At 39.3% G+C, this 25165-nt stretch overlaps 1 protein-coding gene across 2 annotated transcripts in view; it reads left to right on the forward strand.

Annotated features, from left to right (window-relative positions):
• TRHDE (thyrotropin releasing hormone degrading enzyme) overlaps positions 1-25165 on the forward strand; it is a 221055-nt gene that overhangs the window by 134487 nt on the left and 61403 nt on the right. For both annotated transcript variants that reach the window (XM_030480256.2, XM_030480257.1), the window contains 2 exons: positions 1748-1935; positions 21946-22034. In XM_030480256.2, coding sequence (XP_030336116.1) covers positions 1748-1935; positions 21946-22034 — 277 coding nt within the window. The remainder of the gene's footprint in view (positions 1-1747; positions 1936-21945; positions 22035-25165) is intronic.

A 25165-nucleotide genomic window follows, 5' to 3' on the forward strand; every position in this document is an offset into this window, starting at 1 on the left:
TAGTGACAACAATAAAATAGGGGTTTTGCAGGATTTCTATTCTTTGTTTTGTTAAAATATATTTCCTTGCTTGTGCTATGTCACTGATGTTCAGTAAAAGATACTTCATGGAATGTGCTATCATTGACTTCAGTGGCAGCATGCTGAGGCTCATAAGCTGGAAAGCACAATAAAATGCTGAGCTTTGGCATTTACATGCCATATGTTTGTGATTTTGTATGAAATTATGAGTTGTGTGAATGATAAAACTGTTAAAGCTTTAAAGTTTGGTGTAAACAGATAACTACTTACTGTAACATTTTGCATGCTGTAGAGACTTATAGTTGCTATGTCCATGCTCCCTTTGGTTGCTATGCCCAAGCTTGGCTTTAGTTTCTAAAACACAGTCTAGAGATCTATAAGCGCAGAGTTTGATTTTCATAAAGTGAGCCAAGCATACCTAAATTTCTTGTTTACATTCAGGTGGATCTAATCAATTTGTCACAAGATCTGTGGGGTAATTTGTGCTCTTCTGGAGTGGCAGGTCAAATGACGTTAACCACCTATGTGTGGGCAACTGAACTGAGCCTACATTGACTGTTAATGAGAGTTGAGACATGTAACACACAGTCAGGCTCTTAAATCTATGTCTTAATTTGAAGTTGAATGCCATTGCAAAAATATTTCTTACTTTTCACCTGGTGTCTTCTTCTGTTAAAGCCAGGTGATCCGTTCTGGGTGATGCGATGTCAGAGGGATGAGCATAATATGGAAAGAACAGCAGAACCCACAGCTAATAAAATAGAACAAAACTGGGACTGTATTATGTATAACCACTACAACTATACTGTATGCTCAAGTCTATTCTTAAGGCTAATAATTCTGTTTGCCTCATCTGTAAGCATGTTTGTTGCCAGCTGCTTTGTTCCTAATACTTTGCAATTGCAGCTTCAGTTCCGAAGACTTCTTGCTGGGTTCTGCTTGTACTCATCAGAGGTTGCTCAGTCTGTGATCTGGGACTGTTTGGCAGTTAGGGATATTTCCGTCACTGAAGAATAAATGATAGCTGTCCTTCTCCTCATACCCAGTCTCATCTCCCATGATGCCATAGTTTCTTTTTTTGTTTCAGATGAAAATCCACTTATAAAACATCATTTTTATTGACATATGGTATCAAATATGAACACATTAATCTTCCATGTGTTGTGACAGGTGCAGTTTATGAAACAGCTGAGGTTATCTTGGTATTCATAGCCTTACTTTGGACACGAGGGACAATATTTTCAAAAAACTAGTCATTTGATTCTCAGAAGAGAAGCTCTGTACTTTAAGAAATCAGGCCCTTTGAATGTGTATCATTGTAGGTACCCTACATCAACTAACACTGAGTCTTTTTTAACTCTAGTTGGTCAAGAATATCATTTGGACACAGCCACCCAGTATTTCTGTGGCTCTTGTTAAAACCGTGCAAAGCAGGTTGTTTCTTGTGTTACAGCAAAAATGCCTGAATGATGTGGGAAACATGACTTTCTGACTGTCCTTCTCCTCTCTGGCAAGATTGCTCAACGCTTACTTTTAAGATGGACAGAGACTGTTGGTTAAATCATGTAGACTGTGTGTGTACTGGGTGTAAATGTGTGTGTATATGTGATGTTCATTTAAAAAGCTAAGTATGGTCTCTGGGACAAAACAAACCAAAACAAAAGAGTTTTATATGTTGGATGATGTTATTGCTTCAACATATTGAAACTTTCCTTTTATCTTGAAGGCTTTAAAAAGGGTTGGAAAATCTGTAAATATCCAAGAAGTAATGGATCAGTGGACACTACAGATGGGTTATCCTGTTATCGCTATCTTGGGAAATGAAACTACAGACAATGTCATTGTGATCTCTCAAGAGCGTTTTGTTTATGATGGTGATGCTAAACCCAAGGATCCTGCACTTGGAGACAACAGGTACTTACATTTCTCAATGAATATCTTTCAAGAGGTTGGAGTTGTTTAAATGCTTCATTTGTGTACTGTTATGAAGATGGCTCTTTAGATATCTTTGAGCTTTGCTTGGTAACAGTAACATGTGGTGACCCTTACATTTGAACTGCAGTAAAGATGAGGCTAGTTAAAAGAACTGAAAAAAAGATCATTAGATTAATAGAACAAGATGAGCTTTTAATGTGCCCGTTTTCATCCTGACAGTTTTCTCTGTGACTATGTCTTACATCTTACATCATACATCTGTTTCCTCTCCTCTTCTTTTTATTTTGTCCATGAAGTAATTTGGAATGTGATTGAAAGGTATGATATGTCTTTTTCAGGAATTCTTTGGAATGGACCTCTCCATGTTCATAGATTAAGTATGCAGGTGTAACTGTGTGTCAGACACGTACCTCATTTGGCTCAGGAAGCAGTCAAGATCTGAACTGGACCTCTGCACAAGGCAGGGGACTCCAGCTGTTCCATTTTTGAAGCCAGCTGAACTGGTCCTATGGGGACCATTATATTGGTTGAAATCAGCAGGCACTTAGGCATCTCTGCCCCTACCGTTTTTCCACTTCTTAGATTGCTTTGTTCCTGCTCCTAGCTGACTCCACACACTCCTTCATCCCAGAGAGAAGCTGACATTCCTGGCTGATGCTGGGGAATCCTCATCTGACTGTTTAAGGCAGTTTTAGCATCATATTTTAAGGCCAAGAATATAGGACTAATGCTAGAGAATTACAAGGTAGCCTTAGAAGTTTCTGGGTTCACCTATTCATGCTCAGCAGGAAAGAGGGCACACTGTCAACATTGAGTACTCTGTGTTTGTCCAGTAGATTTAAATCATCAAAAGGTAAAATTTAATACCAAAATTTGATTGACATGTGTGGAGCTCATAGAATATTCCTGTTGAGGAAGGCCTAGGAATATAGTTACATTTATTGGGAAATGTTTAGAATTCATTATCCTTTTTCAGAACATGAATATTATGGAACTCAAACATGACACAGAGTAAATAGTTGTTTTTCTGGCTGTATTGGAACATGCTCGCAGGGTATTAAGCATCTGTTTAAGTTCTCGACTGAAATGAATTCCTTTGTGAAAAAGAGAGAAAAGAATTGAACGTGAACTGTTGGAAGTGTTTGTGACTCACAGTTCGGTGCAGCGTGAGAGAGATTCTCTCACTTGAAAATTTCTTTAGTGCAAGTGTATATACATGTAATGTAATGTGAGTGGATTTTACTACTCAGAAAAACAGAGATTATTAGTTTTTTGATAGATTAAACCAGAGATATTAATCCTTTTAATTACTTTAGAGACTTTCTTTAACAGATTTGCTAGGTACTCAGTATTGATTGTAATAACTGCTGCTGTAATTCATGCATAAAGGCTACTGGGTATGTAAATGTTTTGTAAGGTGGAATATCGGGGTGATGTGTCAGGTTGACCCTGACTGGATGCCAGGTGCCCACCAAAGCAGCCCTATCACTCCCCTACTCAGCTGGACCGGGAAAACATAATGAAAGGCTGGTGGGTGGAGGTAAGGACAGGGAGAGATCACTCACCAGTTACTGTCACAGGCAGAACAAATTTGACTTGACGAAACATTAATTTGATTTATTACCAATCAAATCAGAGTAGGGTAATGAGAAAATAAAAAGAAATCTTAAAACTCCTTCCCAAACCCCTCCCTTCTTCCCGGGCTTCACTTCACTCCCAATTTTCTCTACCTCCTTCCCCCAGGTGGCACAGGGCGGGGAATGGGGGTTGCAGTCAGTTCATCACATGTTGTCTTTGCTGCTCCCTCCCCCTCAGGGAGGACTCCTCACACTCTTCCCCTGCTCCAGTGGGGGGTCCCTCCGACAGGAGACAGTCCTCCATGAACTTCTCCAACGTGAGTCCTTCCCACGGGCTGCAGTTCTTCACACACTGCTCCAGCGCGGGTGCCTTCCATGGGTGCAGCCCTTCAGGAACAGACTGCTCCAGCATGGGTCCCCTGTGAGGTCACAAGTCCTGCAGCAAACCTGCTCCAGCGTGGGCTCCTCTCTCCACGGGACCACAGGTCCTGCCAGGAGCCTGCTCCAGCGCGAACTTCCCACGGGGTAACAGCCTCCTTAAGGCAACACCCTGCTCCGGTGTGGGATCCTCCCTGGGCTGCAGGGGCACAGCCTGCCTCACCATGGGCTGCACCACGGGCTGCAGGGGAATCTCTGCTCCAGTGCCTGGAGACCTCCTCCGCTCCTTGTGCACTGACCTGGGTGTCTGCAAAGCTGTTTCTCTCACATACACTCGCATACTCCAACTGCTCTCTCCAGCTGCAGGTTTGGGTTTGGGTTTTTTCCCCTTCTTAAATATGTTATCCCAGAGGTGCTACCACCGTCACTGATGGGCTCTGCCTTGGCCAGTGGTGGGTCTGTCTCGGAGCCAGCAGACATTAGCTCTGTTGGACATGAGGGAAGCTTCTGGCAGTTTCTCACAGAAACCATCCCTGTAGCTCCCCCCAAACCTTTCCACACAAACCCAATACAGATGAGAATTAGACTTTGTTTTATTTTCATGTGACATTAATTCAGAATTCAAACTGTATGTTGTGATATGCGGATGGATAGTGTTTTCTACACCAGCGGGGCAAGCTATACTGAGTTTCTTTTGTTTAGAGACTTTGCCACAATTATAATTTCTAAACATTGGAAGTAAGATTCAGTGCTATGGAGAGAGCACAGCAAAAGATACCAGCGCGAGCCCTGCCAGGAATTTACTGTTCCAACAAGCAGTACAGGAGATACAGGAAATACATATACATATAATAATAATATATAAAAGAGATGATACATATAATATTATAATATATAGGTACATATTATATGTATCTCCTTTGGCAAGTCTTTTTCCTGTTCTCTTCCCTCTTTGTATTTGTTTTAATCTGTGCTTTCATGTCCTGTTAACCACAAATGAGAAGGAAGCCCCTTGCCCAAGGAAGGCTTTACGGATGGGGTGTTTACTTCAGCCAGTTAGATAATGGAGCTAATTTGCCACTGCACAGTTGAAGGTATTTGAAAGTCATGTTACATAATTATAAATACCAAAGAACAGGAACTGTATGTATTTAGCAAAATATATTTACCTATGCCATTCACCTTCCAAAAGTCATCAATGAATTTATATTTAAGTCCTATGGTTTAGTTATAAATTAGTGAATAGAGTGTTATGACAACGACCATACAATTTGTTGGTGCAATGCCCACAGGCACATGTGGCTTGGTATGCACAATGGCTCTGCAACATTAAATGTCCTTTCATACCACCAAATTAAGTAGAAAAAGATTGAAATACTGAAAATAAATTTAATCTCTCTGTCAGCAATGACTTAGATATTTTTGGGGGGTGTTTTTGGTTTTGGGGTTTTTTTTCTTCTATTGGAAAAGTCACTATTACTTCAATTATTGTGAAAGCAGTAGATAGGGAAAATCACAGTAGTGAAAATCACAGTCATTTGATAACTCATGATAACATTACTTTTTGTTTTTTAACATTGCAAGAATTGAGGTTTTTGTGACATTGCAAAGGGGCCAGTTTTTCTACAAGTACACAAAGGAGGGTGATAACTGGAATGGAAAGAGCAAGTTGATGGACATTCAACACTTGCAAAATGCAGTATTCTGGCTGATTCTGCAGGTAGCTTTGGTCAGGAAGTTGGCAAAGGTTTACTTATGTTCAGTAGGGCCTGATAGCATGGGTAGATGTTGTGGGAGACACAGAGGTATACACATACACATATATAATGTCAGCCTGCAGGCTTTGGGGGTGTTACCTATCAGTGGCCTAATTCACAATCCAGTAAAGTTGGTGCTCCTCTCCCCTGTGAGACCCATGAATTAGGCCTTGGATGCATGGCTCCCTGGGGAACCATAAGAGGCATTGTAAATAATGGGGAGCAAATGGTATTTATGCCACATTTGAGGCCATGCTCTTGCAGGGCAAGCAACATTGGCTTCCTTAGGGTAGTTTATCTATGGATTAATCGTGATGATTATTTTAAACCCTATAAAGAGTAAAGCTGCACAAAACACAGAAAAATGTACAGGTCCGGGCCTTTCCAGGAGTTTATCATCTAAACAGACAACACAATATGCACTGGCAGGCTCTGGGGAAGGTTCTTAAAGCATCCATCTGCCATATAGTCTTTAGTTATCCAGAGGTGGGGCTGTAGTTTGGCATGGCACAGCAATAAACGTCAGTTCTATTGCCTTCAAAGTGATGAGGAGTTTAAACTTCTGGTTCAGACCCTCTCTGGGGAAATTTAACTTTGCCTTACTTTAGAGTCATTTCAGAGTAGGTCTTTCAGATGTATCTGCTGTATAAGAAATGTAAATAAAGAGGCAAGTGAATACTTCAGAACAATTCTATATCTGTGCTTTTCTTTATGCTACATATTTATGCAGCAATTAACTGTTAAAAATGAAATGTGAACCAGTGTATTCAATGTTTCTCTTTGAAAGCATATAGAGGAATATAGAAGCAGTAAGCAGATTTTTCTAAGTGATAAGTGATAAAAGTGAAAACTGTTGATACCTTTGGCAGTGGTTTATTCCTAGTTCTGTGTGGTCCATTACTATGTGTCTTTAATTCTACTGCAGAAAAGAATGATTACAAATAAATGATCTTCCCATTGTATGCATAGTTAGTCGTCTTGTCTCTAAAATTGCAGAAAAAAATGTGTTTCAAGGGCCATACATGTATAAACTGTGATTTATTTGTGTGCATAGAATCAACTGTACGGCATGTTCAGCTCTAATATTTGGCCTGAAATTACAGAAGGTACACAATTTCACTTCTTTGCAAACTGAATACAGATTTTACTCGACACTTATGGTTCACATGATACATAGTTCTCATTTTATGAGAGAATAAAACTAACATTGACAGACACTATTTCTAGGAATGCCATTTCTCAGAAGGGCCAAAATCATGGGCTCTGATTTGAATGTCGAAGACTATGGTTGGTGCAATGTTTCAGTAGCAATTTCAGCTTATCCAAGCAAAAGTTTAAAACTCCTGTAATAACTGTGTAATTCATATTCTTTCCCCGAATAACAATGCTTTAGTTATGTGTAGGTTCAATCCTGGGCTCCCGTATACCCCTGTGAGAACAGATTATGCCCTTACATTATAAGGCTGCAGGGGAGGAGGTGATATTCCATCTAACAGGGTTCAGTGAGTTTCCCTGCTGACACAGAAAATGATGATTTTAAGGCACTAGTCTCATCCATCATTACAGGAATGGCTCACAGATATGACAAGAAATCTTATGAAAAATAATCTGTGGTCTAGACAATAAACTAATCAGTTTTGATGAAATCCATAAACCTTTTATATACTGTATTGAAGAGCAGATCAAAGCTTTCCAGTTATAGGTTTAAGTTTTGCCTTTAAAAAATATGCAGAGCTTGTCTCTTCAAAAGTGGAGAAATAACCTTTCCAATGTTATCAAAATAATTAAGTTCATGTTGCTGAGGTAATACTCACTTGTATAGTGTTCTTATCATGCATGCAGTTTCCATAGCTAATCTTTGCTTGTTCGTGATAATATCCTAAAGGGAAATGTCTTGCTAGGCATTGAACACAGCTAGCTGTGAGGAAAAAGAAAAAAGGAAAAGGTACAAATCAGGATATGGACAGGGTATTCATACATGCAGTAGTGCGGTAATCCTCTATGCCTTTCTTTGGGTGGCTGGACTAGGGAAAATTCAGTCTAATGATGCAAACTAGGGACATGACCAGCAAAACTAGAGCTGTACAGACCCATGGGTCTAACACCATGTAGTAATTATGACAACTGAAAAGCTTTACAATGGGCAGCAGAGCTACTCAGCAGTCACTCCACTCCAAGATGAATGATTAACTGCAGAATTTATTTCCCTTCAAGTCTCTTCTGAATTTCCTACACAAAGCTCATTTATTCAAGCTTTGTGGAGAAAAGGGTTTGCTTGTCCCTTTCCTGATAATTATTTGAATAGTAAAAGCATAGCTGCATTTGAATATTGCCATGTGTATCCTTACTTATTTGTATGGCATTATCACTTGAGCAGTGACAGGGAACTTAGTCTGTCTGCTTGTCAGCTGAGGGGCTGGTTAAACACAAAACAAAATGTTAGGAGCATAAGGGGAATGCTCTTAAGTGTCTTTAAGATCTTCTTAGAGCAATTGAGGAATAATGTAGCATATGTAGTATTAATTATGTAATAAAAAGGACCATAATATGGACAAATATTGTTCAATAAGCTGAAGAAAAAGGACTAACAAAGTATAAATAGAAGTGCTCATTTACCTTCCTGTCTCTGGGAAATATTCTCTAATCTTCTATTTTCTCATGTCCTTTGAGTGTTTTCTTGTTATGCCTTTCATCTTTACTATACCTGAAAGATTGCGCTTATATCAGCGTTTCTATTAGAAACAACTTTTGTATTGCTGCCTAGGGAGCAGATGTGGTACTCTGGTTCATCTTGACTGACCTGAGTGCCTCTGTATCAGCTATAATAACGATGAAGTGAATGGGCTCCAGGAGAGGAAGATACTGGTGTATTAGGCACAGAGAAAATGGAATTATCAAGAAATGAGATTTAAAAAATCAGGAATCCTTAGTGGAGGACAGAAGTGTGTGTGAACATAGCCAGATATTGATTTAACTAGTTTTTTTGTTCGTCAGGCATGGGCTTGAAAATATTTGTTCTTGCAGAAGAGCGAAGTGTGGGGAGCTCCTTCTCTCTATGTGTACACTGGTGGTTAGTAGAGGACAGCTCTATGACGCCAATAGAGTTTGTCCTTAAATGTGTCTAGGGACAGTCCTTAACACCAGCAGCCTGAGAGAAGACAGTGAAGAGTGCTGCTTCTCCAAACGAGCAGGCAAGAAGGGCTGCTTCTGTGAGTGACCTGGAGGAAGCCTACCTGTCCCGGGCACAAGCAGGAGGGGCGCCTTTGCTCTGGGGTGTTGGTGTTTGCCAGCCCAATACTTGCACCGTGCATTGCTTGCTGCAATAGGATTTTTTTTAGAGGCTTTCTGATTGTTGCATTATTATTAAATCAGAACAGGAAGCGCTCTTAAAATTTATTCCTGTACATTTCTGTGCTGACATCTCTTCAGCAAGGTTTTGCTGCTAGCAAAGACCTCAGAAATGGCAGCTGGAATTTAACACTTTATTTCCAAAACCATTTCATTGCTTCCATTTGCAAGAAATGCTTCTCACTAGGCAAAATTCCGGATGCTCTGGTGTGCAGGATATGGACAACTTTCAGTGTTAGAATTTGCAGAATTGGTACATTGTCTCGTTGTTTCCTGTGCTAACTTGTAGCTTGACAGAAGTTAGGCTGACAGGGAAAAGCTGCTGCTATATTTTATTATCACTGTAGACTGTGTCACTTTCCTCATATTTGCTAATACTAACTTTCAGGACTTGCTAGATACCCAAACTAGTTAATTAACTCACATTAAGTCAATTTCGTGGTGAGGAAAGGAGCATGTACTTGAGGGCAGCACTATGTTTTAATTCAGAGTTGCAATGGGGAGGTGAAGAGGAGAATCAGGGCAGCAGTGCTGGTGGGGAGCTGTATAACATGCAGGGGAAGGGAAAGGGAATGCTGTGTCGCAGGGTGCAGACAGGAGCTGGAGTTGAGAGCATTGTTGTGTAGCTCAATAGGCAAATATGGAGAACCAGGGGAATGGAGAAGGTGGTTAAGATGGGGGTTTTAGTGAAGTAAAGAGCAGATTGGGAAAAGCACAAGCAGCATTTGTCAGACACAAGTATAGTGGGAGGGAGGAAGGTGGATAAATGTCATATTTTGTTGGCTTTGTAAGAATCAGAGATGTGGATTCCTCATTGTAGATCAGAGGACGAAACTACTAACGTGCTTCCTTTTTTATCTCTTCATTCTTTTGCTTTCTTAAGTTGCCAATAAGGGATGTTCTCGCCTTATCTCTCTGTATGTGAGCCTTCACGCTCAATAGTAAAATCTCAGATTTTATGGAGGAGATACTTTGGTGGAGGACTTTTCGGGAAGTTTACTGGGGAAAGAGAAACTATTGTAGAAATTATATTTTCATCTCTCTTAAATTTACAGTATTCTGAGGAAAAATTAAAACTGAACATTGGAATATACTGAAAAATGCTTGGCAGTAAGTCTCTGAGAACATGTTGGAGGATGGCAGGCATAGCTAAGATGCTAGTCATTCCTACTAGGGGTACTCCCTCCTCAGCCCATAAGGCATCCTTCCACTCTGTTCAGAGAAATCTCAGATCTGTACTCTGTAGTCAAGCACCTATGCTCATGGGTAAAGGGCAGCACAGAGATGGGGTTTGCACGATCAACTCCACCTGTGCAATTCTGCAAGGACATTTTGTACTGGTGCAAAACCCGAACCAAGGATGCCAGAGAGATTAAGAGCCTTTTTTGGAGGGTAAAGAGGCAGCTGTTAGAACAGACTTAATACTGCTTAAAACCAGCTTCTTTCTCTCCATCTCTGACTCAGCACCCAAAATTGCATGTCACTTTTGAAAATTAAGCCTTTTGTGGTTTCGTATGAAAAGGCGATATTAGGAGAGAGGAGGAAGCATGTACTGACAAAGAATTTGTAGTATTTGTTCTTTGCCTACACTATTTTTCTAAATTTAGTAAGATACTCTGCTAGCACTGACACTGAAATGAGTCAGTTTTAGAGAGCCCTATAATGTTTATAGCCACCTGATTTAGAACTTATTTTTGGTATGAAATCTTAAGCTAAAACTACACAGAACTTTGTGAAGGTTTGATAATCAGATAATTATAATCAGATAATATTTTATGATTATCAGATAATGCAATTTTTTTTCTTTACAAATTGGATAATTTAATTCAAGTTAACTCATTTAAATTACCTTATGTCCGCTCCTAAAAAGGCGATCAGACCAAGAGAGAGTGGGGTTCATATAGGATGGCCGAAGACATACAGCTGTTTTCTCACAGAATATGCATGCTGTCAGCTTAAGGCAGTCCCACACTGCAGAGCCACATGTGGGCTTTTTCATGCTAGTGCTGCTGTTACACACTGAAACCTTTTCTTATCTCTGGGATTTTGTGGTTTCATTGCATTGATAAGGGCATTGTGCTTGACATAAGATTCCTGCAGAATGTAAATTGCTTTCCCTATTTCAGCTCTAGGACTTACTTATTGTTGAAAGTAATTCCAAATATTGTTGTAAAATCCAGGAAGAATTAGGACTTTGGCAGAGTAAAGGAAAACCACAGAATACATTGCTGTTAAACCTGTTAATCACTGTTCTGGTTACAGATGAATTCTAGCGTCAAAGATTGTACTAAAATACATGCCTCTAAAATACATTCCAGCAATAATGTATTGGCACTGAAAATGTTTTTCTCTCCATATCTTTGTATTTAGATCCTTATACAGAAAAAAACCCAAACAACCCATGACCTATTCTAGAAATAGTTACTCTTAGAAGAACTATCAACAATTATTTTAGAATATACCAATATGATTGCTTTTTTTAACATGTTTTTAAATGAAAGCATACATAATAGACAAATCTACAAAATTAGCAGCTATATTGAGGCAGAACTGCAAAAAAGAGGCTTACTATCAGAAGCAAGTCATCTCAGAAGTGCTAGCATCTGTCAAGAGTAGAAAATAAACTTCCTAGTTACCCTCTCATGCAATTCTAAGTATTTCTGCAAACTATAAATATTATCTATAGTTTACTTCATGTATTCAGCTAAGTATGATTCATATTCAAAATTATAATGGGCCCACAATTCCAAATACCTTCCAAATCCCCAGGTTTTTCTTCCCTCTGAAATACATGTTAGGTATTTTTAGGTACAACTACACATCCAATCAGAGTCTTTGAAGACCTCAAAGTAGATAAATATTAGTAGATAAATAGCAAGACTGCTCTACAGATTGATTTCTTTTCATCTGTGAATCATCTATTATGTTCACTTCTATTAAAAACTTGCAATACTCTTCAAAAACTGACGCTTCTGGTGTGGAGCCCATTAAGACCCCTTCGGGTGGTTTTGGTTGATAAGTTGCTCTGACTAAAAACTTGAATTCTTCCATAGGTGAGGCATTAGTGAGAAAGAAGAAACAGATACAAAAAGCGCAGTTAGGTTTTGACACTCTTGGATATAGATGGTAACATGAAGACCATTAATTTCTGACTCATGTATGCCTCAGTTGCAGTTATCTGCTTAAGCAATTCCACATTTGTATTACATGACACCCTACCTCCATTATGTCTGGAGTCATGGATGAAAAAAATACAGTCAGATAGAGCTTCCTAAGGACTATACTGGAACACTGTCTTTAATTCACAGAGTCCACCAAAAGTCCAAATTCTTACCTTTCTTTTGTAAAGGGACTGGAAATGCCTTTGCCCAGCATAGTCCAGAATGATCATGGAGTAAACACTTCCACCGTCTTTTGCTTTCAGTCTTTGTCAGTTAGTCATGTTATGACTGTTATTAACTTCTCTGTCCCTCTTTTCCACCTTAGCTTCCCTTTTTCTTGTTGACCAGTCTGTTAGACTTGGGTGAGGGCAGAACCCCTGGAACCCCAGGATCCCAACCTTAACACCATTTCCTTTCTTCATTTTGCTCAAGACCAGCAAACCCTTGATATGCATCCCACAAGTAATGTGGTATAGTGCACTTGTCCTGCTCTCTTCATTTCCTCATGGCATGAAGTGTCGCAGTCAGAAATTGTCTGTCTGCAAGACCTGTGGAAGTCCTGTCCGATTCAAGCAGCAGCACACTTATTCCAGTTAATAAAACCTAAGTGCTGTCCTTTCTGAATTCAAGTTCAATTCCAACTTCTTACTTGATCAAAAAGTCTGCTGTTATCTGCTTTTTTCATTCCACTTGTGGGGTAACTTAATCAGTCACCAGTGGTTTTCACCGGTTTATCATTGTTGCTTGCACTAAACTTGTTCTCACTCTGAACGTAGGAATTAAGATCACACTGGGCATATGGAGATGATCAGTAAATACCTCTGAGCTGTACTCAGTTCATCTCAGTTCCTTCAAATTGTTCTCCTTTATAAATTTTTCATTTCGTATTTGTCTTTGCTGCAGAGTTTGTGAAATCTTCCCTTCCTGTCTGCCATCCTCCATGCTGACAGGGTACAAGGAATCCCTTGACACCCTGGCTCAATGTAGGAGGTGTGATACTTGTGAGAATGGGAATAACATCTTCTTCTGTTGTGTTATGCCTCTGGGTGCAGCCTACAATCACTTTACTGGCATGTATTAAACCTAATGAAATCTCTGTGTTCTTCAGTCTTGTGAGAATGATATTCACAACATGAATACATTGTCAACTCCTTATCCATTAAACAGAAATAACACTGTAGAATCACACTTAATAAAAATATGTTATTTCCTGTGATATTCACATGAGCTTCCCCTGGAACCTGAAATACTCTTTGCCGAATGAGATACTATACTATATAGTAACCTGGGAAAATCTCTGTGATGCTTGTAAATTATTTTTCCAACACAGTCTCTCTAGAAAGTGTGGCTTACAAAATTTTACCCTGATACTGCTGAGTTACGGTTCATGTATAATCTCTTTCTGTCATAGGGAGCTGTAAAGCTGTTGTGCTGTTCAACAGCTTTCACTTTTTTCCCGCTGATTACCTTGTGTCTATTGGTGCTTTCAGCGTAGGAATAAATGCTTCCAGGTATCACAGCAACAAGGCTTGTAATTTCGTAGATTAGTTGAATACACTTTCAGGTTTTCTGTTAACTTACCTTTAAACCTTACACTATGTTAATATTCAAAATTCACTGAAAACAAAGACCTTCTTTTAGTGTTGTGGTTTAACCCCAACCAGCAACTAAGCACCACACAGCTGCTTGCTCACCCGCCCCTCTGGTGGGAGGGAGGAGAGAATAAGAAAAGTAAGAGTGAGAAAACTCATGGGTAGAGATGAAGATAGTTTTATAAGCGAAGCAAAAGCTGTGCACACAGTCAAAGCAAAATGAGGAATTCATTCACCACTTCCCATCGCAGGCAGGCGTTCAGCCATCTTCAGGAAAGCAGGGCCCTATCATGCGTAACAGTTACTTGGGAAGATAAATTCCATTGCTCCAAACACACCCCCCTTCCTCCTTCTTCCCCCAGCTGTATACACTGAGCATGACACCATAAGGTATGGAACATCCCTTTGGCCAGTTGAGGTCAGCTGTCCTGGCTGTGTCTCCTCCCAACTTCTTGTGCACCTGCAGCCTGCTCATGGCTGGTGTAATGTGAGGAGCAGAAAAGGCCTTGACTCTGTGTGAGCACTGCTCAGCAATAACTGATAATGCATCCCTGTGTTATCAACACTGTTTCCAGCATAAATCCAAAACACAGCCCCGTACCAGCTACTATGAAGAAAATTAACTCTATCCCAGCGAAAACCAGTACACTCTGCTAACAGAAATTGCAGTTGTCTTGGCAAGGAGAACTGCTATACTGATTTAATGTCCAAACTTCAAACCTCACACTATCCCTTAGTTAGTTCATGTTATCAACTTTCTATGCCCTTTATTTTCTAATAGGCTTTAAGGTTATACACCAGAGATTCTAGTAGCCATGCAGCTAAATGCTTCTTTTACTGGCCAGTATTTGCATATGTCTCTGCAGATCAGCCAAGTATGCAACTGAAGTAAAAATACAAATGTTTAATTCTTAGATTTCATTTTGTTCTGTAAAGCCTACTTGCTTTCCAAAAGGTCACATTTTCTCATTACTTTGCTTTTGTGTTCTTTTGTCTGTGAAATCCCAATAACATGAATTCATAAGGATGGTATTCCCTCGGTAAGAAATGCTCCTGTCAGCATCCTAACCTAATCAAGGAATCGTCACTCTTTGCAAGGGCCACACCAGGAAGGTGTCTCCTCCTCAGACTCAGTGCTGCGTACCCAAGCATATGTGTCTGTGTACATGAAATTTCAGCGTCCTCCATCTGGAGAGCTGAGAATGAGAAACTAATGTCAAAGAGTCCTTGCTCCCTGTTTCTCAGCTTCAGAAGATCTGGATGTACCAGCCTTTTGTCTTTAACTGAAGAGACAGATTTGGCATTTTGGATATTAAATTCTGGTGGTAAAAAAAAGGAGGCAAGTGTCTTAAACAGTCAGTTTTACTCTTGCATTTTCTTTTTATCCTTCTTGCTTTTAAATTATTTTTATGCCTCACTCTATCTCTGCATTAAGTAGCTTTAATCATATCTTTCAATGATATGAAGTCTTAGATTGTTATGTTCTCAAAATACTTTACGACGATTAGTAAGTGTTACAGATGAGCAGGAAATGGATTCCCATCCCACAGAAATTTTCAACATATCAAAACATTTCCGTGTACTGAATCAGGACAAAAATCAAAGCAGAATTTGGGGGGAAAAATGGTTTAGTTCATTTAAATTCTGCAATTTCAGTACCTTACGTTTCAGTTTCACTCATTTTAACTTCTTCCTTCAATTAACTTGTATTTCCAGCTGAAATTCATTTTGAATCAGCAAACTGGAAGTTTTTATGTAAAACAGTAGTGTTCTAAATGCCTGTTTTAAATACTATATTTGAAAATCTATGCCAAAGCCTTCTCGTTCTTGCAAGAAGCTTGGTTTGGAAAATTTGCCTTTTTCAGTCAGAAATGAAAAAGTTTCCTCAGGAAATTAATGTCTAATTGTGGAAGAGAACATTGTCAACATCCAGTGGATGGAGAGACCCATTTAGTTGCTTACACAGGTTACTGGTGCCATTAGAGGTGCCCTCATGTATCTTACTTGGCCTTGTGCTGCCACTACATTGGCAGGAGCATCCGTAGGTGGTCTACCATAACTTACAGCCCATGGCAGGTATTTCAAGTACCCCACAGCAGCTCATTGGACACCACCTTGCACAACTGAATTTAGCCCAGGAAACTGAGTCACAGAAGACTGATGGTTGAGATTTCACCAGTGGCAGCTGATGGGTACGCAATTTCTGTTTTTCCATTCTGGGATAATTTTGACAACTCACCATTTCATTTCTCAGCTTAGTAAGTTGTTTGAAGGTACATACAGCTTTTGGTGTTCAGCTTTTCGGAAAGTAGTTCTGTAGATGCTTTGCAGTGGGAGGCATTAGGAAAAAAAAAGCGTAAAAAAGCATATGGCAAATCGTTTGCCACACTTGATTTGATTGGCTTTGCGTGATGCCATATGGCCTGTGTATCCTCCTTTATCTCATGTTCTACCTACAATGAAATGCTGTTCTCCTGCGCTGTTAGCACATTTGAGCAGAGGGCTGTATCTTTCTAAGGCCTCTTCCCACCTAAATCTTTCTATGGTTTAACTTCATGATTGCCACTACACTTTAAAATAATTATGCTTATTGTATTGTGCTAAGAAGCAGATCACTTGATTTGCTTTTGTACATAGCATTTTAATTTCTCCCCTTATTCTTCTGTTGTTAGATGTACTAAAAAAATAGTATTATTTTTCTAAAGTCTGTACATTTTTCTGTTCTTCTACCTTGTCATGGTCTTCCTCCTTTGATTTCCTAGCTAAGTATATAATCACACTATTAATAGACATCTTTTATATCATCTAAATGTATCCAACCTCTTGTAATTTTAACTGTTCTTTATGTATTTTTGGAGGTCCAGCTTCCTCATTAAAGATTCCTAAAGAAAATAATCTGTACTTGGATAAGAGGGAAGATCTCAGTTAAATAAGCAAAAAGTGAGAAACTAACGGTTGGAGTTCTCGGTAGAGAGGGATAGCCCATTTAGTTCTTGAGCAACCTGTGCTGAAGTTTCTCCTATTCAGTCATGTGATAAAGGGTATGGTAGAGTGAGGTGACAGAGTTTTCCGGTAATGTGAGGTTTGTGAGGGTAGTAAAAACAAATATTAATTACCAAGATTACAGAAGTATTCCTCAGTGCTGGTTGACATGGTGATACAATGACCGATGAAGATTAATGATGATAATGAGGTGATAAACGTGGGGAAAACAGTCCTAACTTAGGTTTTTAGTGGTGGGTTCTGAAGAAACTGTTCTCTCAGGAAAGAGATCTTGGAGCTGTGGTAGGTAGTTTTCTGTAAACATCAGCTCAGTGCACAGACACAGTCAAGCAGGTAGATGGAACAGTAGGGATTGGCAGAAAGGAGCATTAGAAAAAGCATAAAGAGTGTAGAAGAGAAAAGAATTATGATACTCTTAATCCGTGGTAGTCATGCCTTAAAATAACTGAGGCCGGGCTTGCTTTCTAGATTGGAAAAGAGTATAATAGATATAGAAAAAATACAGAGATGGACAATAAGAAGGGTTCAGTATAATTTCTGTATAAAGAACAGCAGGATAGATTAGTAATCTTTAACCCAGAGGTCTGTAAAAGTAGACGGATATATAGAGAGATGTGGTTGTTCACTTCCTCTCCCATTCAAAAAGAAGGTAAACTAAGTTCTGCTGTGGTATTTTAGGTACAGCTGTTCTGTGACTTTACGTGAAGCAATCACATTACTTGTATACTCTTTATAATGCAGCCAAGGATAATAAGCTTCTGAGTATTGAGCAGATACCTTCATTGTTCTGTGAGTAATGACTAGGAATAGACAAACTTCTGTGTTTAGTTTTGAATCCAGGGGAGAAAAGAGAAGTGTACTGGAAAAGCATTGTATTCATTGCTGGCAGTGGGTGGAAGCTTGGTGCGTTATGGTTACTGGGAAGATGAATCTTGAAAACATATGGGTTTACATCTCAGCGAAAACTTTCATTAATGTGAAAAAATAGTTGAAGGGTTGTGCAAAATCTGAAGCTCCAGGAGCCTTGCCTTTTCTTTTTTAATGACCTTACATCTGTGGTTTTTTCAGCAGAGGAAATAAAACTGCTGCCCTTTTCTGGCTTTGCGTAGCTCTTTACAAAGAAGCCGATTTATTTTTCCACTGAAAATCCAATATTACTACAACATTACTGTCCATCAGAGGCAGAAGTGTGAGGCATCATGTTTACTTAATATTTTATGGTCTCAAAATTTGTTCACGAAGGGATCTCAGTTCTTATTTGTTGGAAGTCAAGGCATAAGCAAGTACTCATCACAAATATGATCACTTTCTGTGTGAGATAAAGTACACTAATACTGGCTACGTAGTCATTATGTAATGCTCAACAACAAAAAAATCTATATAATCCAAGTAGAGCATAATTAACTAGCTTCTAGCATTGCATGTACCTTGGCAGATGCAAGATTGTATTACTTCATTGAACAAGTCTCTTTGATTATTCTTTAAGCTGAATGGAGATGCTAACACACTTTGGTATTATGCATTGTTATGGTGCTACCAAAAAAAGCAACAACAAAAAAGCACCAATGCATTCCCTTTACTTGCGCATGTTATCCAAATTTAACCATTTCCCATTAACAGTTTCTCACTTATAAATCAACAGTAAAAGGCTTATTTGTACTACCTTAAACAAAATCCCCCTTTTCTACCTCTCTTCAAGACATTTATGACTGAACAATGTTATGTTCAACACAGGCTGTATTTACCATGTCTGTTCCAATTTTAGATGTCTCTCCTCCTCATCCTCAGAGTCAATTTCTTAAATTCCTGAAATAGCCCTTAATTTCCCTACAATTAATTGGTCTGCCCTTAGCTCCCTTTTAAGATGGTCACGTTTGTATCCAGAGAGACATGTGTGAATCCCTCTGAAGCTCAGCAGCATCTCGGGCAGATTAAACACACCATTCCATAGCTCCATTTCACCCAGGCGCTGAGTGTGCTACCTGAACAGGCATTCAATTCTTGCAGATATACTCATAAGGGCAGGAGGACCAAATGGTTTGTTTCAAGTCCCGCTGCCCTAGTCACAGGGTCCTCAAGGTGAGATAACTATTTTCACTGGAACTGCTTTGTCACAGCAGGCAGTTGGAACAGGATGCGTTTTCCCCTAGCCAAATACATACACAAAACACACAAGTGGTGCTCCTAATGTGTAAAGAATAAATAAAAGATCTGCGCTACTCCCAGACAGAGCAAGAGGAAAAGAGGCAGGTGGGTCCCTTTTTTAATCATTTCTCTGTAAAATAGAGGAGTGTGATAGAAAAGTGTAAAAAGAGTTTGCTTCTTGCTGTGGAGAACACAGTTCATACAGTTAACTCAGAGCTGGTGTGTAGGAGCATTCGTCTTAACAAAATTCTTGAAAGGTCAGCCAGCTGCATCCCCCTCACACACAGTTAAAAAAGTTAGCCACAGATTCTTCTGGAACACTGGCAAAAGTTTCAACGAGAATGAAGAGAAAACATCTGGAGAGTGCCGAGAACATCAGGAGATGTCTCATCTACAGAGTGCCGAGAACATCAGGATAATGTTTCATCCTGGGGAGATGAAAATTAAATCTACCAGTACTGACCTTCCACGTGTAAATCCACAAATGTTTTCTGAGGAGGGGTAGCTTGCGTGGCTTCTATTCCGCAGCTGCATCACCTTTCAAAGTAGGATCTGTGCTCATTTCAATAGGATTTACCTAGTTGTAGGTAGCATAAAATAATAGAAGGTAATATAAAATACTTTACTATATAGATATTGAATCTACAGATTATCTTCCTATGAAGTTCTTTCGCAACATAACAGGTGTCCATGTGGATGTTCATACACGAATACTTGTGTATGTGTATATATGTGTTTAAATCACAGTTACATGGGCAGCTCTCAGTATCTTTTATTTTGCAGTTTAACTTTTTCGGTATAAGTTTATACCAAGAGTCATAAAAATACCATGCAAATGCAGGTTTTAATTTTTTTTATATGCCAAAGTTCTTGATCTTTCAAATCATGTACAATCTTTATGTTTAATTTTGAGTGATTTTTCTTGATAAGTTTGCCAGCATCTTTTTTATTCTGGAGAGTTCTTTAGAACTGGGTGTGTTTTTAAAGATGATTCTATATCTCCTAAAAGGTTTTTTTAACAGACTGTAGAACACTGCTGGTTGTCTAATAAATGCATTTAGTAAGATGCACTCTGGTGCATCACTTCACATCTCCTGACTGCCCTCACCTGTCAAAACCAGAAGTTACTGCTGCTGAAGCCGAAGCAGCAGGACGCAATACATGTTTTCACCTCATTACTCCAGTTCACAGTCCAGAATATTAGTTGAGCCAACAATGAAGCTGACTTTGTCTTCAGACCCCACACTGAAAACTGGAGAAGCTAATGCACCAGCAGACATCCTCTTCTGCTAACTGTGTTCTGGAGGGGTGGTAATGACCAGCACAAGGAGTGGGCAGACTGATAGAGGCAGTAGCATTTTCAAATGCCTCAGCTTAATTATCCAAAAATGTCTGTCAGAGCATGTGCTCATGTGGAGTGTGTCTTCAGAACGTGAGTAGATTTAATATTTTTCCCAGTGTGTCATGATACCAACATTCAGAGAACCCCAAATCACGTGGGATCTTTTACTTTTTCCATATGGCAATAAATGTCATATTTTCTTTCTAGTGTCACTCGTAGCTCTTTCAGCTGTGTAGTTTTCCAAGTATCTCCTCCTCTCTGCTGAATCACTGCTATATGGATAAGCGTTTCCTGGCACACACAGTGCTGTTCCGTGCTGCAAACTTCTATGTGTACAAGGGGCTGTTTGCGAATGGGTGGGGAACCAGGAGCCGAGTGTGGCAGCAGGGTTGGCAGGACAGGGGTCTTTTTCTCCCCTAACCCCCCAAAAGTGAGGCCAGCAAGGCAGGCCTTGCAAGCCAGCACTGCAGTTGTAGCACATTTGAGTAGCGTATGTATTTCAGTGGAGAAGGCTTCTGGGTAAGTGGAAAGGAGCAAACTTATCTTTTTAGTACCATAGGCTAGTTTTGCAATGCTGTGTTATTAGCGGGAGAGAAGCTGATGTCAATATCAAGAACTTGCCCACACTCATCCTTGCATCATTTTAATGATATGATATTGAAAATGATGAGGATATTGAAAAAAATTTCAATCTGAAATGATATACTTTTTTGTTATTAAAGTGGTAGCATAAGGTGTTACCTAAGCTGGGGCCGTTCTCTTGCCATGCTGCCTTGCTTGAATGCAGAGACTCCCTAGGCAAAGGTAGCACCAGTACCATTACTGAGTGCTTCCCCATGACTGGTGTACAAGATCAGATGGCAGGCCTGTGAGGGAAATGTCTGCTTTTTCGCTGGTTGGTGAAATGATACTTTTGAGAGCTCAGGACTAAAGGCGATGATGACACAGAAATTCATCCCTTCCATCTCTCCCCCAAAAGACTGACTTCATACAGTCAATTCCTGTTTCTTGAGATAAAGTTAGTAGATAAGAGTCTTAAGTAAATTATAACCTAGAAATTATAAATGACAAATAATTTGTGATACCCTATGGGGAAGTTGAGGTCTGATTATACCAGCATATCTCCAAATCCACATGTGGCATGTTTTGTCCAGCTTGTATACACATAAGTGATAATATATGGTGCAAAGAAGTGGAGATCCATCCCATTTGTTTTGTTTTTATAAACCGGGAGCTATGAAAGCTCATCATATCTTTTTAAGAAGTTGCTAGAAGAGTATGTTATTTTTAAACTTTGGAGTCACTATAAATCAAAGCATATTTTACCTGGAGATTCTCTTTTTCTAAATAAATATAAAAAACAGTGTTCTTCTTTCTGTGGGAAATCATTATTTCCTCTTTTGTGAATCACTTTGTTAAATTAGGAAAGCCTTGCAAAAGAGTCCTATTATGATGATAGTGTGTGAAAAATGTAAAATATAATTTAGTTTTTTTAAGATGAATGACTTTTTCATTGTTTTATTGCTAATAGCAAATGCATTTCAAAATCAAAGTAACTTGATAGAATCCACATCTTAACGCTGCTACTGAAATTGTGTTTTGATTTCTTTGACATGATCCCTGATTGCTGTGAGAAGAATCAGTACAGTATTTTTGTTCTTAGATTCCCCCTCCTTTGTCTTGCAGCTACTTGTGGCAGATTCCATTAACAATTGCAGTAGGAAATACGAGCCACATCTCATCAGAGGCAATTATATGGGTGTCTAACAAATCAGGTAAAAATAAACTTTCGTCCCAGTGGAATCTCATAAAGCATACTTGTGTTTTCCTCAACTGTTTCTTTGGAATTGATCCTAGATAATTGTTTAGTTTCTCTGCACCCAGTTTTAGTTACTTGAAATGAATTACAAAAAAAGGAAAGTTGGGAAGGGAGGGAGGAGGAATGAAGGATGAGTAACAAGCAGGATTTATAATTATCGCAGAAGTTAGAGAGTATAATGAAAAGCTTTTACATAGAAATGTGTACCTAAGTGCTAAGTATTTTATATTTAGCAACACAAATCATTGATGAATGCAATTCACTTTATTGATTGGTGAAAGTTAAATGCAATATTTTTATAGCAAAACATCTGATGAGTATGACCTAGTAAATGCAAAGTATTTAGAATTGTAGCATTTTTAATGCCGATCCATAGTTGGAACCAGGGCTAAGAAATGTTTACTGTCATTAAAAATTTTCCCTATTGATCTATCAAAGTATTTCTTCTCTCTATTAGATAACCAGATGCTGGACCTTGAAAGTGCATTACTACTTATTTTCTTCCTCCTCAATTCCTACGTGATCATAATAGTTATTGTCCTAAGGACAGCTAGGGCTAGATACCAGTGGGGTTTTTTTTCACCTAAAAAAGGAATTGTGTCATAGACATTTCGTGAAATATTTACCTATTTCCTTAGGAGCTCATGCTACATCAGCTGACAGTTTTGGACTGGAATTGAAGAGAGCGAGGGAAGAAATGTGGAAATTTGAATAGAATTATTATATGGAAGGGAAAAGAAGGATCTATGCATCCCTTTGACACATGGGCTTTACAAATGCTACCTCACTTTGCAGAAATATATCACATTGGCTGTATTTTTTAATATTAACACCTCCAGAATACTTCAAAACCTGTTTGCACTTTCACAATCTGCCTTAATGACCTGCTCTACTTTTGTCCTTTAGGGCTTGATTGAACTCTCATTGAAGTTAATAGAAAGATTCCCACCGACTTCAGAGAGAGTTGATCACCTCATCTCATTTCATCTCATCTCATCTCATTAGGTTGTACATGCATGCCTCCTTCCCTTCACTCCTGCCTTGAACATTCAGTGTATCACGATTATCTGCACAGTTGCTTCCTCATTGCCTTTTACTTGCAGAGTGCTGTGGAGGAACAAGTCCATAAAACCACTACCCACTCTTTTAATATCTACTGCTCCTATTGGAATGCCTTCAAGAAGTCAACAAATTAATGATGGCCAGTGTGAGCAATGATTTTGGGGTGACTGCTACACAGAAATTAAAGAGGAACCTTTTGAGTCATCAGTTTCCTGTGTAACGAATCAATGCCATTGTGATCTATTGTCATTATCCTTGTCCTTCCTCATTACTTACTCACTCATTCATTTGCTGTGCCTCATTGAAAATGAGACTGTAAACTTACGACTACAGCAAGGATGTCCTCTTGCTTTTACTTATTGTTTAGCTCAGCTGGAGAATTCCTCATCATAAAAACTCAGTAAGAACATCCCTGGATGTACTCAGTGTGTGATTCATTGTATGTACTGTCATGTGTTGGGGCTGGTATAGATGATTTGGTGATACTCCTGGAAATTTTCTGCAGCTGGTATGTTTGTTTCATGGGGATGTGGGAGGGATTCTGAGACTGGAAAAGATGATTTCCAAGATTGGTTCTTGTGGATGTGAAGAATCCTGAAGACTTTCTGTTGTGCAGAGGACGCAGTTTAAGTGTTGTCCCAGTGAGTAGTGTGGGAACACCTCTGCAAGCTGGAGGTGAAAAAACTACTCCAGAGGATATTCGTAAGATTGGGAGTGGTAATATTGTTCTTCATGTGAGTGCAATTGAATGTGGATACACAAATCAAATTTGGAGGAAATGCTGTTCATGAGGATGGTTTCCATGCCCTCTTTAGGAAGGAGTGGGCGTTTCCTTCTTGTTGACTAAACTGCTGTGCTAAAGAAGCTTCCAGTGTAGCCTAAAGTGTGGATAGGAGATGATGAACAGCTGTCTGTTGTCTGTCATGTAGTTCTGGTCACATAACTCATTTCAGCTGCCAGTAGTGAAGAGGATCTAAGTTAATGACTACCGCTATGATATCTTGACATAGCACTTACATTTTTCAATAAAGTTAACCTTATCTGTGAGTTATCTGAGAGAAATGAAACCACAGCAGCTTTGAAATAGCTACGTTTATTGCCATTAAGAAATATTCTTTTTTTTTGTAGTAGTTTAAATAACAATTTCCCAGAGGAGTACACCGCCTGCTTTGCACTAGAGTTCACCAGGTGTGGTTATTTGCTGATGGAAGTGTCTCTTCCTCCATGTACATCCAGAAGGACAAGAGAGAGAATTACTGATTTTTGCATCCTCTTTGCTACTGTGTCTGTGACCTCATCAAAGTATTCTAGGATACTAGTTGGCATTTTCATGAGCAAGGGATGAGAGGCTGCTGTTCAGTCTTGTGAGAGCCACTCAACATAGGATGCTTGGATTGCTGCTCTTTACTCATGTTGGCTGTGTCTGGTTACATACTAGAGATAGTGAGACAAGCGGATCGCTTATTGTTCAATATGCTGAGCAGGATTAGTTCAGATGATTGCAGATCATCCCAACTGCTGGTAACAGAGCTCTTTCTATCCAGTCTTTACACCACCAAGGTGAAGGGATGCTGGAAATTACAACTATGCAGTGTCTTTTTGAGATTTAATTCATTGTCCTTTGCAACAAATCTCGTAGAGGGGAAAGTGCCAGGCCTTGGCAACTTGTCTGACAAAGTGCATTATCTCCAAGATGTTTCATATTCAGTGTAGCTCTCCACACCTGTTTGTGGAAAGTATATAGGTCATAGTGTTGGAAGGTTTTCATCTTCCAAGTGCTTCTGTGAGTCTCTCTTCTCCTTGCCTAGTGAGCCGTAGCATTCATGTAACCATTTTTCTGCTCATCAGTTCATATACTAGTCACCAGATGACCCTTTTACTGGCTCAGTTTGTCAGGGCGTGTTAAATGAAGCTGTCTCATTTGCTCTCGCAGTGTTGCACAGATATGTCACCACCACCTTTTTCCCTGTTCACTCCCTGTATCCATGAATACGGTCATTCTGCTTCAGGTGAGTGACAGCTATT

This window comes from Strigops habroptila, chromosome 3, assembly GCF_004027225.2.
Source record: "Strigops habroptila isolate Jane chromosome 3, bStrHab1.2.pri, whole genome shotgun sequence".
NCBI classification, from domain to species: Eukaryota; Metazoa; Chordata; class Aves; order Psittaciformes; family Psittacidae; genus Strigops; species Strigops habroptila.